Below are 21,820 nucleotides of genomic sequence, written 5' to 3'. Positions count from 1 at the left end.
ACACCATTTTTCTACCCATTCTCTGCTGTGACACTCCCTTTTCCCTCTCCCCTTCTTATTCTAGGAGGTTTCATTTTGAAGTCCTCAGACTTTACTCTGAGAATCTTCCTGCATTACCTGTATTACTCCCTAATCACTACACTTTTTTCAGGCCTCCATCTCATCAAAATTAGTGACAAATTTCCCTTTGCAGGCTCACAGACATGGACAGAACTCATATCATCAACACTGCACTTAACAGATGAGAGTAAACAGCTGAAATAAAAGCAGGCACATCACATCCCTAGGATTGATTTTTTTATTCCAAAACTCAGAGATCACGTAATAGGCTGAAATATTTTTCTCCTAAAAGCAAAGGCCAAAATTACTATTGAAAGCAGCTTTGTTTATCATAAAATTTGCTGCTACTTCCCACAGTAATCTGTTCCGATTAGGAGAAACTCACTTGGAAAATGACACCCGAAACAGCATTTTGCAATATAGCAGTCTGCATCATGACTTTGTATTTAAACTGAGCCCTGCAAATACCAAATCAATGTGTGGGTTTTTTTGCTGGCATGCTATACTAGAACAGGAAGCAACCTAAGTATTAAGCAAACCTGGAAACCAGTTTCTCAGATATCTCACCAAGTGTTGCAAGAAGTGCTTTCCTGTTCCTGTCAATATCCACGAGTTGATGCCGAGCCCATTAGCGAAAAGCCACATTTAATCTGGATGAATGATTTCTCTGCTAACTGAAATGAATATAACCTAAAAGAACCGCTTCTCCACACTGTAACTGATAAAAGTGCCAAAACATTGTCTTATGCATCAGGCAACAAAGGAATTGAACTGGCCTTTTTAAAATGACAACATAAACACTGAGCAATAATGCTATGCATTAGTGCTACATAGATGTGAGCTAAAGTTTTAATTCTAAACTCTAGCCTAATCATTCTTTCAATTAGAATTTCTAAAATTGTTTCAGTTCTTTAATTAGTTATTTTGTACCAGAAAGACAAGTAATAAGTATGCAAGCATAAAGGCAAAAACTCTGTAAGTTGAGTGGGAATTACACCTTATTCCACTGAGACCCTCTTTTCCGCCTCTCACTCCACACAATTTAAACTTGCGGATTGTTTCTTCACATACAAAGACACCAGCTGCAAGGAATTTGCTGTCTGTATACACACATATTCTCCTCCCTCCCACAGCACAGCATGACAGGGATAAACAAAGCAAGCAGAAACAGTACTAAAGACTGCTCTCAACGACTCCTATGTATTTATGTATGAATACATGGTATTGCAAGAAGCAGATATCCTGAGATTCTAAACACAAACTCTTCCCATCTGTGAGCTCTTTTGCTACAGTGGATGTGCGCATGCCATTTCATTTTCACAGTTAATTTCTTTTTTTCAGATATGTATTTGTACTTGGCTTCGAGGACAGCCTGAGGGGATAGCCTCAAGTTTCTGGCTACCTTTAAAGACCATCCTCCTAGTTACAAAGAGTACTAAGTACACACTGACACCTGTGGGAAATTCTTTTTCTCCCACAAGCAGAAACTAACTTGCTCATTTTCAAAGATGACATTAACTGCTAGATTCCAAAACTGAGCAATAACAGTAATGCGCCTCATTTCTTTGAGATAAATGACATGTCACATTTTGTTTTTCACTTAAAAAATGCCATTGCCAGTAGCATAGTGACCTTGCCAGCAATGCTGTTGGAAGCATATAATTCAGATTTACCTTACCTTCTGATAAAACATTCACTGTAATATGCTACAAACTACGCTTCAGAGGTTCTTGCACAGGATCTCAGAATGCTGCCTCCAGGCTGCTTACTGGTGAAGTCAAGTATTTCAGAATAATCTATCAGTGCTGACCTGAATCTGCACTGTATTTTCCAAACACTGCTGTGCCTGGGGGGTTGCTGAATAATGTAAAAAACAGGACCCAGACCCACATTTTGTTTTGTCTCTAGACTCTAAGCAGCCAGGGGAGGTAAGCCCTCCTTGGGAGAGTAGCAGAAGGGACACAGAGCTGTGGCTCAACTGTGTGCGACCTCCCCTCCAGTCCTTGGAATGGCCATCAGCAATGAACTGCCAGCCCATACCCAGAACTAAGGCTCCATGTACACAGTTGTATCTGTATCTACAAAGCTGTCATTGAACTATCATACCCTTGTTGATGCACCATTGCCTGGTTCAGCTAAATGATCTAAACCAAACAGTGAAGCAGTTCCCACTTTGGCAGAGCCTGCTGGAGAGGAAAAGCAGGTTATAACCTGACTCCTTTATATTCATGTTCTCATGCGACCACTGTCCTTTACTTTAAAACCAGGAAAGCAGTGTCTCAACGAGGCAGGGAAGGAATCACCGACATCTGCTGGGTATTTTTAATACAAATCTTTATTTGTGAAATACAGGAGAGGCTCAGAAAAATCCTGAAAAGGTGAAGTACATGTATCTGCCCTTGATCATCCACATTTTACTGCTGCTTTGTTTTTGCTGTAGCAGAGTATTCATTTATATCAGGGCCAGATTAGAATGGGTTTGTGCTCATTCCAACATCAGAATGAAAGTGCAGCTTCATAGGGAAAGCAGCATAAAATACCGAGCTGTAATGTGTTGTGTCAGTAGAAAGTTAAAAAAAAAAAAAAAAAAAAGCATCTTTAGTGATGTGTTTAGGCAGTTGCCTATACTAAGATGAACCAAAGAAATTCAGGATACATTTTACCTTTAGATACAGGCAGGTTAGTAGAAAACCTGTGTATGACTGAGACAAAGGCTGGCCCCAAGTCAGTTAAATTGATGTCAACAGCACAGTTTGACAGCAAACTGTGCGTTTTAGTATGCATGGAATAATAATAGAAAACCAACCAGAAACCAACCAACCACAGAATAATCAATATACCACACATGCACCGATGTCAATGAATTGCCAGGTTTCTAGCAAACGTATGTCTGTAGGGGGAACAAAAAGAAACACATATTAAGGGGAAGAACACTAATATTGGATCCAACTATAACAGCTAAAATTAACCTGCATGGCTCTCTTATACTGCAGTTACAGCATAGAAGACAGGAATGAGAAGACAGTAATAGCTTTGAAAGAGCCCCAACATTCAACTATGGCAATTAAAAATGTAAAACACATTCTTAGCCATAATGTGTGTGTGTGTGATACAAATGACATCTGGTTTGTATCTTAAACCATTGCAATCCCAACACTACTACTACGATACTGATGTTAACAACATGCTCAAACTCTTTGAATCAAACTCAAATTTCTAAAGAAATTTGGAGGAAATTCCACTTCTTCACTGAAAAAAAACCCCTTCCTTCAAAAAACCCTTCAGATCTGTCTGCAGGTTTTGTTAGCTATGCTCAATTTAATTCCTTCTCCTATCTTACTTCTACTAAGTAAGGCCAGGATGCTGCAGTTTTCATTACATATGGCACATCCTCCACCAGCTGCTGCAAGCAAAATACAAAGCTAAAGCAATATAGTCACAACAAGCACAAAACTGCACCACACAACAATGCTTTAGGCTATGGCAAAGACGACCACCACTAGGAGATTGGTATTTCAGCTATATCACCTTTACAGTGTTCATGACCACATGTGCCATGGAGGGGGAAAAAGCCTTCCAGCTCCTATACAGACTAACTTCACTGTGACAGCTGAGGAATCAGCTGAAAGCATGTGGTCACATACTTCCATGAAAATGCTACACACAACAGCGCAATAAAAAAAAAGTTTTACACTGAACTGTTGCTTAAGAACACCTAAAAAAATAGCTGCTGAGTAAGAGTCCACATCAGCATCAGTAACAATAGTGTTTCATGTTCATCTGAGAAGCATTGTTACCATTACTAATGGCTTACCTCCTCATGACTGCAGCACAACCCACATAGTCCTCCAAGAATGGCATTGATAATCTGTATGAAGCACAGAATGAACTCTATTCCTCCCAAGACAAGAAGGATGGAAAAGAGGGTAACGTTCCACTGCACAATGTTTTGAGGTTCTAGACAGTCAGCCCACTTCTTATACTCAAACAAGTACCTGTAGACAGCAATTAAAAGCATATTAACATTGTGACAGAGTAGGATGCTTACCATACACCAGAAACAAATTACATCTAGTTTGTAACTGCATCGAGGATAATCACTCTAAGTAGGAACAGAAAATGCAATGGTTTATTCCATGCAATGTTTGCTCTGTTTAAGTACATGTTGAAATAATAACCATACATTTTTGTTGAGTCTTAATTTCTTTTTTAAAAAATAATCTAAGCTATAGAGGCAGAATCTTCTGTTACTGATTAAAGGAAGACATATGCTCAAGAAAGCTGAAAGAGTTAAGCTGTTTCTCAAAACAGCTACAGAGTTTTTCAGGACTGGGCCTTTGTTCTAAAAGCAGCAGTTACTGATCTGAAGCAAATGTGTCACTTCCTCTCTTGTGCTGCTGCTGTCTTTGGGCCTGCTCATGCCCACTCTGGAAGAGCCAAACAGCAAATTCAGACGGGTACTGCAGTATTCCAGGTGTTACTGCTCACCCATGTCTTCAGAACATCAGCACTGATGAGCCTTCAGCAAAGACTTAACTCAGTTCTATATTCAGCCATAGTTGTGGGGGGTAGGGGAGGAAGAATGCCCTCTCTTGGGAGAGATGCAACTGAAACGTAAAATTTAAACTCTGCTGCAAAGGAGCTTTATGTGGCTTCTTAGTACTGTTTCTAGGGTGGCATCAGCCACAAACTTACTAGAAACAGCCCCAAGGTTGCTAACCACACAGATACTGTAAAAGCATGTCAGGATGTCAAGATGCAAACCAAATCCTCTTCCAACCTACAGGATTTGTGGGGATTAATGGCGAATAGCATACAACTCAGCTGCATAGGCTTGTTTTCCCGGAGAACCCTAATTAGGGATAATTAAGTGCTTCTGACCCTCTCCACCCTGCGGTGTACTAAGATTCTTATAAACCTTTTCTAGTTTCATTTACAAAGTTTCTATGCCATTGTCATTAATGAAGGTATTATGCCAGTTTACACCGAGGCGAAGCAACTTCAGAAGCAAACCTCACAAATGATAAGAAAAAATTCATAACAACTGCTATTCATAGTTTGTAAATCCCTCAAAGCCCTAAAACTTTATGTTAGAGATAGATGTTCATGGACATGAACAGTACATACATATATGGTCAGATGCCTTTTTGTAGGATGGTATATTGCTTTGGTTTTAAACTACAGCAGTGTGGGTAATTGATGATATCTGTTCACTTCTTAGTGAGCAAGAAGCATACATTTATGAATGGATCTTGGTATATGGTTACCGGATATTGCTGAAAGGTACTGCAATAATGCCCATGTGTACATGGGGGAAGATATAACATCCTCATGAACAGACAACTTACCCTCCAGAAGACTCAGTGAAAGGATAGATCCAGTTTCTTTCTAGGTGAGTAAAACAATATGGTCCATGAGACAATCCCAGTGCTGAAATGATTATGCAGTATCCAGAACCAAGGATCCCAACAAAGGCTGCCAAAACTGAGGAGAGCATCTGCACACCAAACATAGACATGAACTTTTAACACATCCACCACTTTGTCTTTGGCATTATCTGGGACTGGAGCATAAAGGCTCACTCACCACACAGCTTTTCCCACAGTCCTCATGGCCAAAGCACCCACAGCAGTTGTCATTGTGAAGCCCAATGAATACTGCAGCTGGAATGAGCACCTAGGTACAGAGCAAATCAACCACATTGTGCAACAAAATAGAACAGACAGGGCAGATAAAACACAGTCCTCCCACTGCATTCATTTGTATTGCTTCTTGGCAGGGGTTGGGAGGGGCAGTCTGTATAGATTATTCAATTTTACTCCTATTTAACACACTGGGCATCTCCTGTTAATATCAGTAGTACCAATACCAGGAAAGGTATATTTCTGTTTCCACCCTGTGTATACACAGCACTTAAGAGTGTGAACAGCCTGTCGTGGTCATGGTATTGCTGCATTGTAAAGTACTTCAACTTTAAAAGTTTTTGTTTGACATTAAAGGCTATATCCTGCAAATACAAGCTTTGCAAAAAAATACATTCACTTCCTGTCAAATGAGGACTTCAAGATAAGCCTCTCACAATTATTTGTTAAAAAAAAAATCCAACTACTACCAACATGTGAGTTACTGAAGAGTAGTCGTCACTGTCTGTGTGACAAATCAGTCTGACTAGAGTAGAAAGCCTAGGAATATTTTGCCCAGTTGAGGCAAACATCTCATTACAGACATATAGCTTTCTCTAGGTTTTCACAACCAGTTTCCAGTGACAGAAATGCGAAGTAATAAAGCAGAAGCTATCTGTAAGAAACATAAATCATCCATACTCCAGAGCTTTTAGCATAAAATCAAGGAGCAGAGCTGATTAGACAGAGCATCCTCCTCACCAGCACTAACAGGACTGAATAATAGTGTGCACTTACAGACTCTACACCCAGGAGTACCTTGAAAAACCATAAAGAAGGAGCAAAGTATTACCTGCAAACTGCACAGATTTATTTAACAAGACACTAACATAAAAACTATCCAGTTAAACAGTCACATACTTGTCAGCCCTTACTTAAACCTATTGCTGAGCCCCAGTGCTGCAGGTCTGAAAGAAGTTGTACAAGTGTGTTCCAGGAGCAGTTCCATTGATTTCACTTGTATTATTCTGTGTGTAAAGGCCAGTTCTTTGCAAATCCCAGTCTAGGTTCCAACGGGGCTGTAACACAGCCTCTCACAAGATCGACTGCACGATAAGGCCCTCTTTTTCAGCTTGTGCTTTGTAGACACCTTGAGATCTGTAGCACATTCCTAAGAGAACTTTTAAAAGCAAATGAAAAAAGGAAGCCTGGAGTCAGGGAACTTAAATATGCTACAATGTAGCCCACAAAACTGAAAAGGCAGAAAACAGCATCTTCAGATTAAAAATGTCCTATAATAAACATACTCAGTTCTTCATGCTTTGCTGTTACTCAAATGCAAAGCTTTGATAACTGCCACTCAATTCCTCTGAATAAAGAGCTAAGGCAGAGAAATAACCATCAACATCTCAGACAACAGAAATTAATGATCTGTAACTAAATGCTAGTTATCTAGGGACATTTAAAAGGAGAATAGTTCAATAATATAACAAAAAAAATTAAGATTTAACCCTTTATCCAAACCATGACCCACTGAGAGGCTCGGTTCCAGTTTTGCATTTGGATTCCACAACCTAGACCCTATGATTTTCTCAGCATTACAGTGACATAATGTTGCAGATAAGATAACAAGTAGTAACTAATAATACCTATGGGGTAATATACTTAATTTCTTTTGATACAACTCCAGACATACCTGTTGATGAGGTATTTGATCAATAAATTAATGTAACTGGTAAAGAAACAGTAATACCAAGTAGCTCCAAAATAAACTTGAAAAAACCACTGGCTCATTACTTACCAAAAAGCCTCCACCTAGAATGCCATGAAGGCACTCCACATATTTGCCGAGATGATGCTCTGAAGCAAATCTTGTTTCGCCATTGGGAAAATAAAGTAAGATGTTGGCTACAATGCTGAGCAATGCAAGGATGAGCAACTTATAACCAATACACCTAGCACACTTCACAAAACTCATGTCCTCAGCTTTGCAAATCCTTCTTCAACTAGTCCAGTCCAACCTATCTCATACCTGTCCACGCCTAAAAGAAGATCAGCCTTTATTCTCACCTCCTTAAATACTCAGGGTTACCTAGCGACCTGGATGACGTTTACAGCTCTTCATAACTACCATTCCCAGCTGCAGAGTGAGGGATGGCAGAAAAACACCACCCTTTTAAAATGCAATAATTGTTGACAAACCAAATGCAATCAAGGAAATACTGAATACTGGGTAATTTCACTCTAATATATGGTGCTTGGAATGATCACCAGTGAACATGATTAGACATGAACAACAGGCTTAAACCACAACACAAGTTCTGTTAGGAACTAAAGGAAAAAGGGTTTGCTTACTTTGTTAGAAGCAGCTTTGACTTTTAGGTTTATGGACTGATTCAGAACAACCCGAAGCCAAGGAAAGACTCAGCTGACTTCAACAGTATTGAGTCAGAGATTTGGGTATAAATAGAATAAAGTCTACAGCAATGAGGAGTATGTAGAGCAACCTCTTGCTTTTCTATCCTGCTGACGGAATAAGAGAAAACCTCATCAGGAGGCTGGAAAACAAATAAAACGGACAGGTAGCCTTCTAAGGCGTGTCCTTATTCTTACCATTACAAGGCAAGCTGAATTTAGATTAACAGCCATTTGTAAAGCTAAACCAAGCAAACACTGGTGAGAAAACCTGCTTCAAAAGGAAGATTATAAAATAGTCCTTGTATTGAAATTTCATGTATAGAAGCACAAAAAAAAGAAAAAACCCTAACAAAGAGAAATGTGTTATATCAGGGGTTTCCAAACTGAGTTACATGTACCAGTAACATCAATTTTCATAGTAAATGGTGATACAAAGTGATCCCAAAAAATTAAGATCTAGCCTTTGCTCTTTTCCCTCATGCAAATTTTGCTGAAATAGCCAAAAGCTTTCTTCTTCACATACATACAGTACAGCACAGAGGCATAAGCTGCCATATCCACTACCATCACATGACAGAAGATAACTAAGAAATGCAGAGGCCCAGACTAGATCTGGGAGGTGGTGCTGCTGCTGCTGCCATTATCATCACACTATGTAATTCTCATTGCAAAAACCAGCAGCTAGACAAACTGAGTTTGGGAATGTACAGGACATAAGAAGACTATAGTGAGACTTTTTCAGTTATTTAGGGGGAGAAATATTCAGTGTGGGTCGTGGTTTTTGTTTGGGTTTTTTTTGGTTTTTTTTGGAAGGGGTGTGGGTGTTGTATTATTTTTTTTAACAGCTAAATAACACTGTGAACAGAAGTCCAAACCAAATCCATGGTATTCTTGCAAGAGATGTGAGCAACACTGAAGCTGAGAGAGAGAGAGAGAGAGAGCACACAGAAAAAGGGGGTGCGGGGCAGACAGCTGTCTTGTGCAAATGTGGTTTTGTGATGTAACTTCTCAGGGTATTGTGGCTGTTGACCTTAGAGACTTCCTTCATTATGAGAAATATCCTCCAATTGTAGAAACATAGACTTGCCATTATTGTGCACTTCACCTCTGATGACTAAAACAAGCATTATCATCATCCTGCAAGTTTCCTCTGCAGAAGGGAGACAGCTGCTCAGCTGAAGACTCCCTTTATTGTGTTTATGCTAAAAAAACCAAACAACTCCCCCAAGAAAAACACCACACCATACACATGACCAACGGGAAGCAGATTTAAAATCTGTTCTATTTGTAACCTGAATAATTTTTTTTCTAAACATTTGATCTGAAAAAAAATTTCACATAATCAAGAACTTCCTATATTTAAAATAAATTCTGTGCATTATCAAACATGTGGGCATCACACAAGCATTGCAGTCTACAGTTACTATTAACCCCCTGCCTCATCCCCCAAACAATACAATAGTAGTTCAGACCATTCTTTTATGTTATCATATAGGTTACAGAAATCTTATTTACTTCTTGTGTCTGTTTGTTTCATAAATCTTCATTTTACTGCTTGACAAAGTGAGCAGCAGTGGATTTTTGGAATGCATTGTGGGCAGGTTGAGTTTTAAATGATGAAGCTGACCCACACACGAGCAGTAGCCAAACATGAGCTTCTCAACAACCCAAGGAACAGCAGGGCCCAACCTGCAGCTTGTGACATGCTCCAGCACCATGAAATGGCAGAGTTTACACTAGTGTAAACAAAACCAGAATCAGGTTTTGAGTCTCTTATACAAGAACCACAGTGCTTGCACTTAAAATTGTAAGATAATTGCTTACTCACTCACAGGTGCTTTCCCATCACCCACGGGAAACTCCACTATTTCTCTCTCACAGGACTGTTCCTGTAGCTCTGATGCCTGTCACGGAAAAAGAATAGATATTAGAACGCGCTCAATCACCCAGTGTTATTAGAGACAAAAAAAGTCTAATTCTAGGCTAAAGCCTAACTTTAGACTGTAGGTCTAGTCCTGAACTCTGGCTGAGGAGCACCTACTGCAGTGTGGTATAGGAAGGATAAGGCAATCAAAGGGGCAGTGAAGCAATTTTGATCACAGACTCTAAGGTCCCGCAGGTACAACCATTGTGAAAGACTTCCATATCCTCTCCTGGCAGAAGGGGGCTGGTTTATAAACAATTACTGCAACTGGCACTGGCTTGTATCCCCTTATCACCAGTTCTGCAGAATAAAGTTTGTCAGCAGAACAGTGCTTACACGGGGCAGGACACATGCCAGAGAAGTGGCTAAAATTAGATGCCTTCTCCAATTACTGAGATATCTAATACCAAGACTAATTTCACATGTGGTCCAAGGATCCAGCAGCCCCTCTATAAAACAAAAAAACCCTACCTTAATAGTCACTGTTGGTTTGGTTCTTCCATTGTGGCAGAAGGACAAAAGCCTGCTTCTTTCACAAAATAAAGATATTAGAAAGGGACTAGTGTTTCCTGATGCCAAAAAGTGAGTGATCTCATAAACAGTAGAAGAGCTCTCCACATTCAAGCTCTGAAAAGCAGAGCATTCTCCAGCCTTCTGTACCTGCTCCTCAACCAGTACGATATGAGTAACAGAAATTACTTTCTCAGGCTCAGTGGTGTATTGGAAACCCTTACTATATTTTTTGACAAGTCCTAAGTTTATCTATTGTAGAGAGGAGCAGTTTATCAAAGACTGTCAAAGTTACCACAATTTGTGAAGTTAACAAATGCCTGCAGAGAGTGGAAAAAACCCAAACCCTAAACCTCCCAAACCACAGGATTCTATCAAGAAAAAGAAAACCATGAAGTATCACATTTATCCTAAAAAAAGCAAATTACTTCAACTACAACCACATCTAGCATCTCCGCCTTAAGCTGGATTCCCAAAGTGATTCATCATGATCAACAGAAGAAACAGCAAAGAGAATTGCCATACAAAACCAAATCCCTTTTTCCTTACCTCTCTGGCACATGGTCAGGGCAGTCTGGCTGCTATTCCCTTCATGGACATAAGATTTTTATAGCTCAGCTATCCCAAATCCCCAGTGTTAATCTTGCTAATCCTCCCACTGAATGTTGCCTTTTTTTTTTTTTCTTTTTTCCCCAAACTATTTTAGCAACTAAAGACTTTCTCATGCCTTATAACCAAATAATGAAACACCTGCAATAAACATTTCTGCCATCAGTGATTTCTGAGCAAATAGAAGCAATTATATTTATTTAAAGATTTAAAGATGCCAGAAAAATGGAAAGAAAGATGCTGCTCTACTGAAAAACATAAGGTGCTTCTTCCCAATAGTTTCTTGTAATACTCCAAACTGTCAGTCCTACTGCTTTACGCTGTCTTATAGCCACCCCTAGACATGGCTTGCTAAAAGACACAACAGTGATCAAGAGACACAGCTGAAACAGACATGACACGTCTTCCAATTACCCTGACTTATTTTTTCTAAAGAAAAAATAACAAAGGGCCTTGAAACAAATAAACATTTTTTACTTTATAACTGGTCAGATGCGAATTGAGGGAGCTTTACTATAACATCATTGCCATTTGGACACCCTACACTACAACTTTTACCAGGGAGTTTCTCACTGTAACTTTTCCTGCAAAACTGCTGGTCTATCTACCATTGAAAAAAGGTTAATGGGAGGGAGTACCTCTTGTGGAAGCACTAGCAGGGTGTGGTAACTGCATGACATCTTTGGTGAGACACAGCCTAGGAAACAATAGCAAGAAAAGACTGGACAACCCAGCATATTTGTATTGACACAGGTTATGAATTCACACTCATATTCCCTTATAAGATATCCTCATTTGTTCTTCTCTTACTGCCTAGTAGGTTACTGCTCACAGAGGCAAACACTAGCTCAGACAGCTGCTGGGAATGTATGATGAATATGCAGTCACCTGGTATATAAACTAAGGGAAGCCCCTTGGCCAGCTGTCCAGACAGAGCTCCCAGTGACCTCAGGAACACCTAGGACTTCCCTTTAATCAAATGGAGAAACAGCCATCCATGAGACCATCCATTTCTCAATGTCCAAATGATTCATTGCTCATGTTTTCTAGCCACTGTCCACAAAAACACTATGCCATAGCTATAATTGTTCTCAGACACGCCACCTCACAAGTGCGCATCAATCGGCAAACCCCACATGGACAGTCAAGAAAGGAAACTGCTCCCTTGAAGTCCTTGGAGTCTATGGTCTCCTGGCCACTGCCAGAAGAAAGTTTCTGGGTGACCTTTATTAATTATATGACAGTTCCTTGGATGAACTAATGAACTGCTTCTGAGAAGCAGCAACCACCTGTTGCCATGAGACCTATCACTGAACATAAAAGCAATCACTCCTTACCCAGCTATAGCACACATGCATATGCTCACTTGCTATCTCTGCCATCACTTTGAGACAGAAGACTGATCTGAACTGTAGCAGAAGTCAGCTTGAACTGAGCACTCACACTTTAATGCAACAACACACACTGACACATACAGATTTAATGTATTAGCAATATTGCTGACCTAAGGAGGAGTCAGCAATGATGCAACAAAAGTAGTTTTGACACTTGACCAACCAGCTTGGAGATTCAAAAGCTTACAAGCAGGGCAGAGCTACCACTAAACAAGCAGGTAGAAATTCCCCTCTTTAAAGGGGAACCCATAAATCCAACTTAGAACAACTATTACTGACCCTAGACTTGCAATGCTACTGTAACATCATTCCACAATCAGATTAACCACTTCAAAAAAACCTGTTTTCTGGTGACATCTAAAAACCATGATGTAGCTGCATTCATCACTTCTTGCAACAATGTTATTACAATAAAAGTAGGACACAAGACAAACAAATTCTACCTCTACCCCTGCCACAGCCTGTGGGTGAAACCCGGGTCACGCAAAATGGCCAACAAAAGTTTGTTTCCCTTGGACTGTAGTATTTACACACAGCTTTGCATTCTGTATTTCTAGTTTAACTCCAAAACCGTGACATCCTTGCAAAAGTTAAACAAGCATGAAGTATTACTATTACTGTACTATAAGCATACTCTTGTTTTATACTGTGCATATGTAATGGCTGTATGAATCAGAGAATCAGGATTAGCTTAGCATACCTATCTCTGTGTAGCACTGTATGATGAACAGACTGTCTTGAGGCTTGAAATGCCACTCTTGTGGCTCCTCTCCCCTGTAGCAATATGCATAAAACAGACATTCAGTAGAAGACATCTAATTCTGACACTTCAGAGAATAAAACATGCAATAAAAATTATCATGGTTATGTCTTCGGCTCTTGTGCAGCAAAAGCCAACCATCATACCTCTTTGTGTTTCTCATAGTGATCCCGTGAGTAGTTTTCTACTTACCTCTAATCTAGAGGGGGAAAAAAAAATTTACCTCTATCATACCATATATATTTTAGATCTGTAGGGTCAAGAAAAAGGAAAGGAAAGAAAAGGAAAGGAACAAATTTCATTGCCCATTTTGTTTCACTAGCATATGCCTCATGCATTGTTCATGCCGTCTTGTCTCTGGAATTAGCCATTAGTAAGTTCATGCCAGTTAAAAACTTTTAAAATCATTCTTGCTGAATGATCTCACAACTACTGCTTGGCTAGGAACAGTCCATGTATTGATTCCATAGCAGTAAAATGTGAAATTTAGTGTTTAAAATTAATGTGTCTTCCGTGCCATCATGACTGATATTGCAGCACACTGTATTTGCTTGCAAATCTTTCAGTATCAGTAGTAACTGTTTCACATATATCACAATCCGAAGAGAAAATCAGACATGACCACGAAAGTCTTGAAAGACGATTTCCTAAACCACACTCCCACCCTTCCATCAACGTCTGTTATCATCATTTAAATTGGAACTCTGAAATTCATTTAACAATATACACTCAGTGCACTGAAATTTTGCTACCATTTGGTCCTTAACATGGCTGTCAATCATATAGCCAACTATTTCATGGTCATGTTCCTCCACCAGGCACATCAAGACCTCAAAAATGTTATATAAATGTAGCACATGTTTTTAATAGCAGAATGTTAATTACAAAAAAAAAAAAATTAAAAACTACAGTTAAAGAATAAATCAGACTACAGAAGATCCCTTTTAATCTGAGCAACATTTAATAGAGAAAAGCAGGAGAAAAATATCATTTAACACTGATCACGTTCTAGTTAATTGTTAGCCTTTTTTTAAGGAAACGCACTGGAACAATACAACTGAGACCGTATTCTGTGTAGACATACAAGATACCTGTCTGCCAGATGGTGCGTGTATGACATACAATGCTTTGCTGTGGCTGCTGCTTTTGCAAGGTCCTTCTAAATCATGTATGTGGTTGCCATTCTCATGAACTGCAGCTTGGTTTGGAGGGTGGGGCAAGACCTAAGTTCATGAATTAGGAGTTTTATATTCCTTTGAACTATAATTACAGCTAAAAGTATTCATGCCACCAGTGCACCTAAACATGGAAGTTAATGCCGCAGAATTACACACACATCCATTCCATAGCCATCTCCTTAGTGGTCAGATCCTGCCCACAGGACTTTCTGCAAGTGCTTGGAAGACAGAAAGCCCCACGACTTCCACCAGCTCCCTCTAGTGATAATCAGGCCATGACCACACAGGCTCTCTTGCACCAACTCATGGGCCACCAGCTCCAGTGACCTCTGGCTCTCAAGTCTTCTACAACAGCTCATGAAATACCATCTTCAAGTTACAGACACCATCTGCCTTCTGTGTAAGATGACAATGCTCAGTAACAGCTACTGGTGGCACAGGAGTCAGGCACAATGCACTCTGAAATAACAGGAACTGAACTAAGGCATCATACCCACTAAGTCAAATCCTGAAGGCTTCAGTAGCACCAGATGTGGTTCATCAGCCAGTTCCAAACGAGACCTCTTCCAGGAAGAGCACTACTACTATATGTTAAGTTAAAAAAGGAAGTAAACCATATTTTTTCTTTTACAGATCTTCACACAGCAGACAAGTAGTCCCACTTATAGCTCTCCAGAAGCACAAAGACAAGGGAAACAAAACAAAAATACTGGAAGTCTCCACTAAAGTTGAGGACAAAAAAAAAAAAAAAAAAAAAAAAATCACAGTCCTTCCCTAGTATCTGAGCTGCGTCAAGTAACACTTTCATCCAAAAAGGCAGGCACTGTCTTTGAGGAAACTGCAGCCATGTCAACAATAGCACCTGCCTGTCAAGCAAAACACCTTGAGGTATTTTTGTGTTATACTCCATCAACTTCCAAGATTTTGATCAATTACACTCTGCCCTAAGTTGAAGTCATAGGGCTTACTAACTGAGTGCAAATCAGGGGCATACAAAACGCTGAAGGAAAATTACGATGCGTCCTGTGGAACCACTATAGTTTTAAAGCCATTACACAGTTCTTCATATGCAGACTTTCTAAGTGGGTCGCTGATTAATCCACAAGAAATTCAAAAAGACTATCATAACAAGGATGTTTCCATGCCACCTCATAGCAAGAAGTTTATTTTATTTCCGATTATGCGCTAAGCAAGCAAAATACTCCTTTACCAACAGGCCTGAGAACAGCAAGTGCGACAGTACTACATCACCCCTTCTCTGCTACGTATAGAAAATGGTGAGAACTGCTGGCAACATGGTCCTCGCAGTTGCTTCGGCTACTGTGTCTGTGGTACAATTGGAAGTTCCTGGCCTAACTGTTCACTTTTCAAGCACTGAATTGAGATCATACCTCTTTCGGACGAGTTCAAGCAAATCCAGGCAGCAGCTAAGGCTTGTTGAGGATTCATCCCACACTCTAGGATATTTAGTAGCACCTTTAAAAAGATTAAGCAAAGTTCTACAATGAGGTAGAGCGTACACAATGCAATAAATCTCACAAAACATCTTCTGACACTTCACAGAAAGACTGCTCTTTTGCCCAGAAGCTGCCTTTGCAAAAAATATTTTAAATTCAACTTCAGAGGCCTGATATTTGTCCTTGTGGAAGTTTAATGCAGACACCTCATGCTAGCAAAGTCAAAGGCTTACTGATAACTGGGAACAGAGGCTGAAGAAGCAGAAATTCACTCGCATGTCCTATATTGCCCTATTCTTGAGCCTCTGTGTTCTAATGAAAACATAGCTCTAGACTCTACAAGAAAGGTATGGGCTCATGTGTGACACGAGCTACAGAAGAAAAAGGGTGTACCTGCAGCTCTTAGGAGCATCACAAAGGGAGGAAACAGGAAGAGGATAACTGTAGTGAATAAAACAGATGTATACAAAGCAGACTAAGTTTAATCCAGCTCTTCACCATATCTGCTTTGGCTACACATTTTTTTAAAACTGTTTGCAAGCCTGTGTTAGCTCTCATCCTCCATCACCAGGGACAACCAATAGGCTTACTAAACTAAAGAGAGACATGCAACATCTAAGGAAAGCATAAAACCAGTGACAGAAGTGGTTATAGACTCCATCTTGCAATCTGAGGAAGGAATACAGTTTGTGAGGAAGCTCTGGCTCATCATCCTCTCACTTACACTTTCCATTTATCTCTAGCACATTCCACAGCAGTGAACAAACAGAATAAAAACATGCACAGATCACTAGAAAGGACTTTTGTCCTCACATTTCTCTTTGGGAGAGCACAACTATTAGATCTCTGAATGTGAAAGCTGCTTTCACAAGTATTTTGCATCTTCTTTGTAGCATTTTCCAATTAGGAGATTCAGAAGCTCTTTTATAACAACAGAAAATAAGTAAATAAACCTACAAACACAGGTCAGCAGGCTAAGCGATAACATACAAACATCAAGGTAGGAGGGCTTCGTGTGACTGTGGGTTTCTACATCCTGCCTCTCCCGAGCAAAAAGCAGTGAAGCCTTCCATCTGTCAGTACACCACCAAAAAGCAAGTGTTACCTGCACCTGCCCTTGTGTCTGCATGAATTCTTCCATCACGCTGACAGAGCTCAGACATTCATGACTGTCTGCAGCAGTTGCTAGGGTGGGACTGATGATGTGACATGGACGTGTCCCTGCCATGAGGCATTTTCAGTGGCTGCTAGAGAGGGAGAGGTTACCTCCTCTAGTCTGAAAGAGCATAAACATAATATACCTTACATAAGCAAACGAAAGATAGATTATACTTGACAACATCGTTGAAAGAACAACCAAGTCACAGTAATCGTGCATGTCAGCCACTAAAACCGATCTGATCAGCAAGCCTGTGATTATAACATCTGAGAGGGTACGTAGTGACCCTGACTGTAGAGAAGTGGGCAGGACTGGTGGCAGCCTGTGAAACATTCACCAGAGGATGCTCAGCATACACATCAGTAGGTACCAACGGTTAAAAGGAGACTATCAAGGCAGACATGCCAATGACTACTGTAGCCACTTGTATCTCTGCAGGAGTCCACTTTCAGCTGCATGTCTCTGTTAACATCAGCAGGAAAAAAAGAAATCCCAGAAAATGACATCACACTCACAGTATTTATACAGTTTGATGTTTTCTACAAAGTGATACACAGAATAAACACCTATATAAAATACAGCTGTGGCCAAAATAAAGTAACTGATGTTAAAAAGTCTTAACTTCATATGCTGTCAGTTTTGCCCTTGTAATAGTCACTTATGTATTCAGCTGAAGATGGAAGGGGAAAACAATGAAAAGCAGACAGCAGCCCCACTGAGGGATTTCTGTAACACCTATATTGCCATTTTAACATCTGCAAAATATTTGGGAGTGGAGAAGCCAGCCTGTCTGCTCAGCATAGTGAGCATCAGGAATGTACCAGCCCCTGAACGCATCTGCATGATGCTGTTTCTAAGCCTGCCACTTACAGCCTATTGTGGCATTACTGAAATGTGCATTCAGGAGTTTCTCTCTCTCAGCTGCTGCCTGAGTTCAGACATACAGAAAAATACCTTGTCAGTGTGTATGGCAACTGCTGCATGCACAAAACATGGCAGACCTATGCCGAGGAAACACTGTGCACACTAGAATCTAGGTCCCTCAACTACAGTGCAGTAGTCAGGAATAGTCTTAAACATTTTTTTGATCTGAGGAAGCTACAATTCTAGCATTCCAATAAGCATAGAGGAATTCTTCAGAGTGGTTACTTTCAGCCTTCTGATCTGAATAGCTATGCCTATCTTTTTTACCTGCCATAGGCTACCAGTGTAAAAACATTCATAGAAACTGACTTGCAAGCTGCTAAATGAACTGCCTCAAGATTTCTTCATCATACAATAAACCATGACTTTCGATGTGTAGCATCTGTAATTTCTTTGGCTAAGACACAAGTTAAATTTTTCACAGAGAATCAAAAGCTGATGCTTTCTGCTCCTTCTCAAAGTTACATAACAGAAATGTCACAGTCAACATAAATCTGGAGTGAAATATCCTGCCATTGGACAGTAGGTATACATGTAAATCCTTGTGGATTGCTGTCCTATATGCTCTCTCCTACACAAGATCAGATACATTATATTTATTGAGTGGTAAAAGCAATTTTAGCTATTAAAAAAACCCCAAACATTTAGTACTATTTATACTATTTAACTGTACAAGTAGAGTTAAAAAATTGCAGACCTGTGTCAGTGTTAAGTCTCCCAAATACAGATGTGCATATTTGTGATTAGTAAATGTCAAAGCTTAAGTGAAAATGTATGTGCAATACATAAACTGCAGAAATTCTTTGGGAAATAAGAACAATTGTATGGTCCACAAGATATGATGGCTTTTACAAATATCAATGGAAATTAGCTAGCTAACAGACAAAACCAAAGAACTACATATTGCCATTTTCCTTTTGGCAGGAAGCAATTTTCTTTACAAAAGGACACAATTTTGCCACAGAATGAGACCCATTAATTCAGTTTAAAAAAATTACACTGATGCAAACAAAAATGCTGTTTTGGTTTTAGCTGCCACAGAGTTAATTTCCTTCCTCACAGCTGGTACAGTGCTGTGGTTTGGATTTAGGATGAGAATGATGTTGCTAACACACTGATGTTTTAGTCATTGCTGAGCAGTGCTTACACTAAGTCAAGGGCTTTTCAGCTTCTCATGCCCTGCCAGCGAGCATCCTGGGGGGCACAAGAAGCCGGGAGGGGACACCACTGGGACAGCTGACCAGGGGATATTCCACACAATATGTCATCATGCTCAGCATATAAATGGGGAGGAGGGGTGGGAGGCAGTGGTATTTGGCCAGGGGCTGGCTGCCTGCTGCTTGGGAACAGGCTGGGCATTGGTCAGTTGGTGGTGAGGTATGGTTTATCATTTGCATCACTGGTTTTTCTTGGGGTTTATTTCTTTCTCTTTTTGTTATTTTCCTTTTCATTACAATTTATTATTATTATTTTATTTCAATTATTAAACTGTTCTTACCTCATTCCATGAGTTTTCTCACTTCTGCTCTTTCAGTTCTCTCCCCTACCGCACTGAGATGTGAACAAGCAGCTGAGTGGTGCTTTGTTACTGGCTGGGGTTAAACTATGACAAATGCCTAAACAGTATATTGCTAAGTAACATACACGATATGATGCTATTAAAGTTTATCATTAGTACGTCAGTCTTGGCATTTCAGGATTCTGAATGAATAAATGTTGCCAGGGCAGAATTTGGATTACTTACTTTTTCTCCTCAAGTACAAAGTTTGAGAACTTACTGTCTATGCCAAACCTGTATTGTTATTGATCTTTAACAATGATTAAATTTCTGCTGCATTTGATATTTAAAAATAAACTCTACTACTTAACTATATCTGATGAAGAGAGAATCATACAACCTGCTACACTTAAAGTTTTTGGGCCACCCCTTTAGCTGAGTAAAAGGGGAGCAAACAAGGAAAGAAAAGGGGTGTGTGGGGAGTGTGGAAATACATATAGCAACAGAATCCATCCAAAGAAATATGCACAGAAACAGAGCAAGTACAAGAATTTCCCCATTGTGAAAAACAAGTAACAGAGCAAATCCCACTCCCATCTGGGTGCTTAACTGGTGCAAAGACTATAAAACAGTAATCCAAGAAACATACGACATTTCTACTTTTCTCTCAAAATAAAATGAAGATCTAGAATTTACAAGCACATGTTGCAAAGAACTCATAAAAACTTCCTTAACCTTCTAAATTATGTTTACAAAAAGAAAAAAAAAAAGAAAAAAAGAAAAAAAGGAAAAAAGAAATTATTGCCACTGGTAAAAACAAGAGTTCTATACATACGGGTTACAGGGTACACAAGTTGTTGGGGCAGTATAATCTCGCAGCACTAAAGGAATCACTTTCAAGTATCTTATAAGTCATGGAAAACATTTCTATCTTTCTTTGCCTTAAATATAAAAAGGTTTAACTGTGGCCACAGCACCCCAAACGTAACTTCATCAAGACTGTATTTGCATAGCTCTGCATGGAAACAGGGCTGACCTGCTGAGGCTAGTGAAGGAGTGAGACAACTTCACCTCCTGGACTTGGCCAACACACGTCAGTCAGTCCTCTCCTGGAATTTCACATCTGCGATGCAGAATGAGAACACAGGCAGAAAAGGCTGAAACTCCACCCCTGTTCTCCAGTTGCACAAAGGTGGCTTGGCATAAAACAAAAATCAGTCAGACAGAACTTAACAAGAACAGGAAATACGTATTTAAAAAATCTGAATATTAGCTGTCCTGTCCTGTAAGAATAGTACAGTTTGGACTCCGATTATCCTCTCAGAGAGTCTTCACACACACTAGAACCTGTTATATTGGGAAAGATCTTCTCACTTGCAGCATAAGTTCTCAGCCACCTGGAACAACCCCTGTGCCAAAGCCCATGCAGTTGCACTTAATGAAAGAGCAGGCATTGCCTTGAACCACCACAGGGAAGTAAACTGACTCAGTTCTAATGTCAAGACATATTCAGAACTGTATTTCTACTCTGAAATGCAGAAAACAATAAAGTTTAACATAAATAAAAATTCTGGCTCAGCTAAAAATAAACCACTGTATAGCTACAAGACATAACTCACCCCATCTTGTGAACTGTCCTACTGGAACCAGAGGACATATTAATACAGGTAAATGACAAAAATACAATCTTAACCCATACTTGCCTTATTAAAGCAAAGGGCTGGATTAGCTGGATAGTCTAGACTCCTCACGTTAGTACAGAACTGGAGAAAGTTTAAGGAGAATAACTCCAAACTGGTAATATAAAAGATAATCTGAAACAAACGTGACACACCAAGTTTCAGACAGACACTTCGAAATGACAGATGTTATCATATGAAAGACAAAGTACTGGACGGAGCCAAAGTCCTCTCATAGCCATGCAATGCCTATATCAATAAGGCATTTCAACTTTATAACTAATATTTGGTTAAGTTCAAACACAATCCTGCCAATGAATTAAAGTAAACAGACCTATCTAAAGTACACAAAAACAGACTAACACAGCCTGGTACTTAAACACATGGGAATTTCCACCTGTACAAGAGTAACCATTGTGCTCATCGGACTTTCTTCATTTTCCTTCAGTAAGGCTGGCATTGTACAAAAGATTATGACTTTCAGCTACAAGTTCTTGCTAAGCACACACCTTACTGAATTTGACCAGACGGCAATCCCCATCAGCCTCCAGTATTTCATTTCTGCCCTTCAAAAACACTAATGGAGCAAAATCATTAAACAGAAAGGATAGTGCTGAAGGCTGGCTGGT

At 39.7% G+C, this 21,820-nt stretch overlaps 1 protein-coding gene across 9 annotated transcripts in view; it reads right to left on the bottom strand.

The window, feature by feature from the left end:
• LOC119156593 (transmembrane 4 L6 family member 1-like) overlaps positions 1–21,820 on the bottom strand; it is a 52,416-nt gene that overhangs the window by 1,491 nt on the left and 29,105 nt on the right. The window contains exons 1-10 of one of the 9 annotated variants that reach the window (XM_037406564.1): positions 20,549–21,184; positions 17,037–17,207; positions 15,866–15,950; positions 13,443–13,495; positions 13,237–13,310; positions 11,781–11,839; positions 9,932–10,003; positions 5,647–5,736; positions 5,409–5,557; positions 3,875–4,055 (exon numbers count right to left, since the gene is read on the bottom strand). In XM_037406564.1, the coding sequence (XP_037262461.1) occupies positions 3,875–4,055; positions 5,409–5,557; positions 5,647–5,736; positions 9,932–10,003; positions 11,781–11,839; positions 13,237–13,310; positions 13,443–13,459 (642 nt within the window). In that variant the 5' untranslated portion in view covers positions 13,460–13,495; positions 15,866–15,950; positions 17,037–17,207; positions 20,549–21,184. The other 8 variants (XR_005107223.1, XR_005107225.1, XR_005107224.1 and 5 more) reach the window with 8 other exon arrangements.

The sequence above is a fragment of the Falco rusticolus genome, chromosome 13, assembly GCF_015220075.1.
Source record: "Falco rusticolus isolate bFalRus1 chromosome 13, bFalRus1.pri, whole genome shotgun sequence".
Lineage (NCBI taxonomy): Eukaryota > Metazoa > Chordata > Aves > Falconiformes > Falconidae > Falco > Falco rusticolus.
Note: the sequence above shows the minus strand (reverse complement) of the source record. Positions and strands in the feature narration are given on the sequence as shown.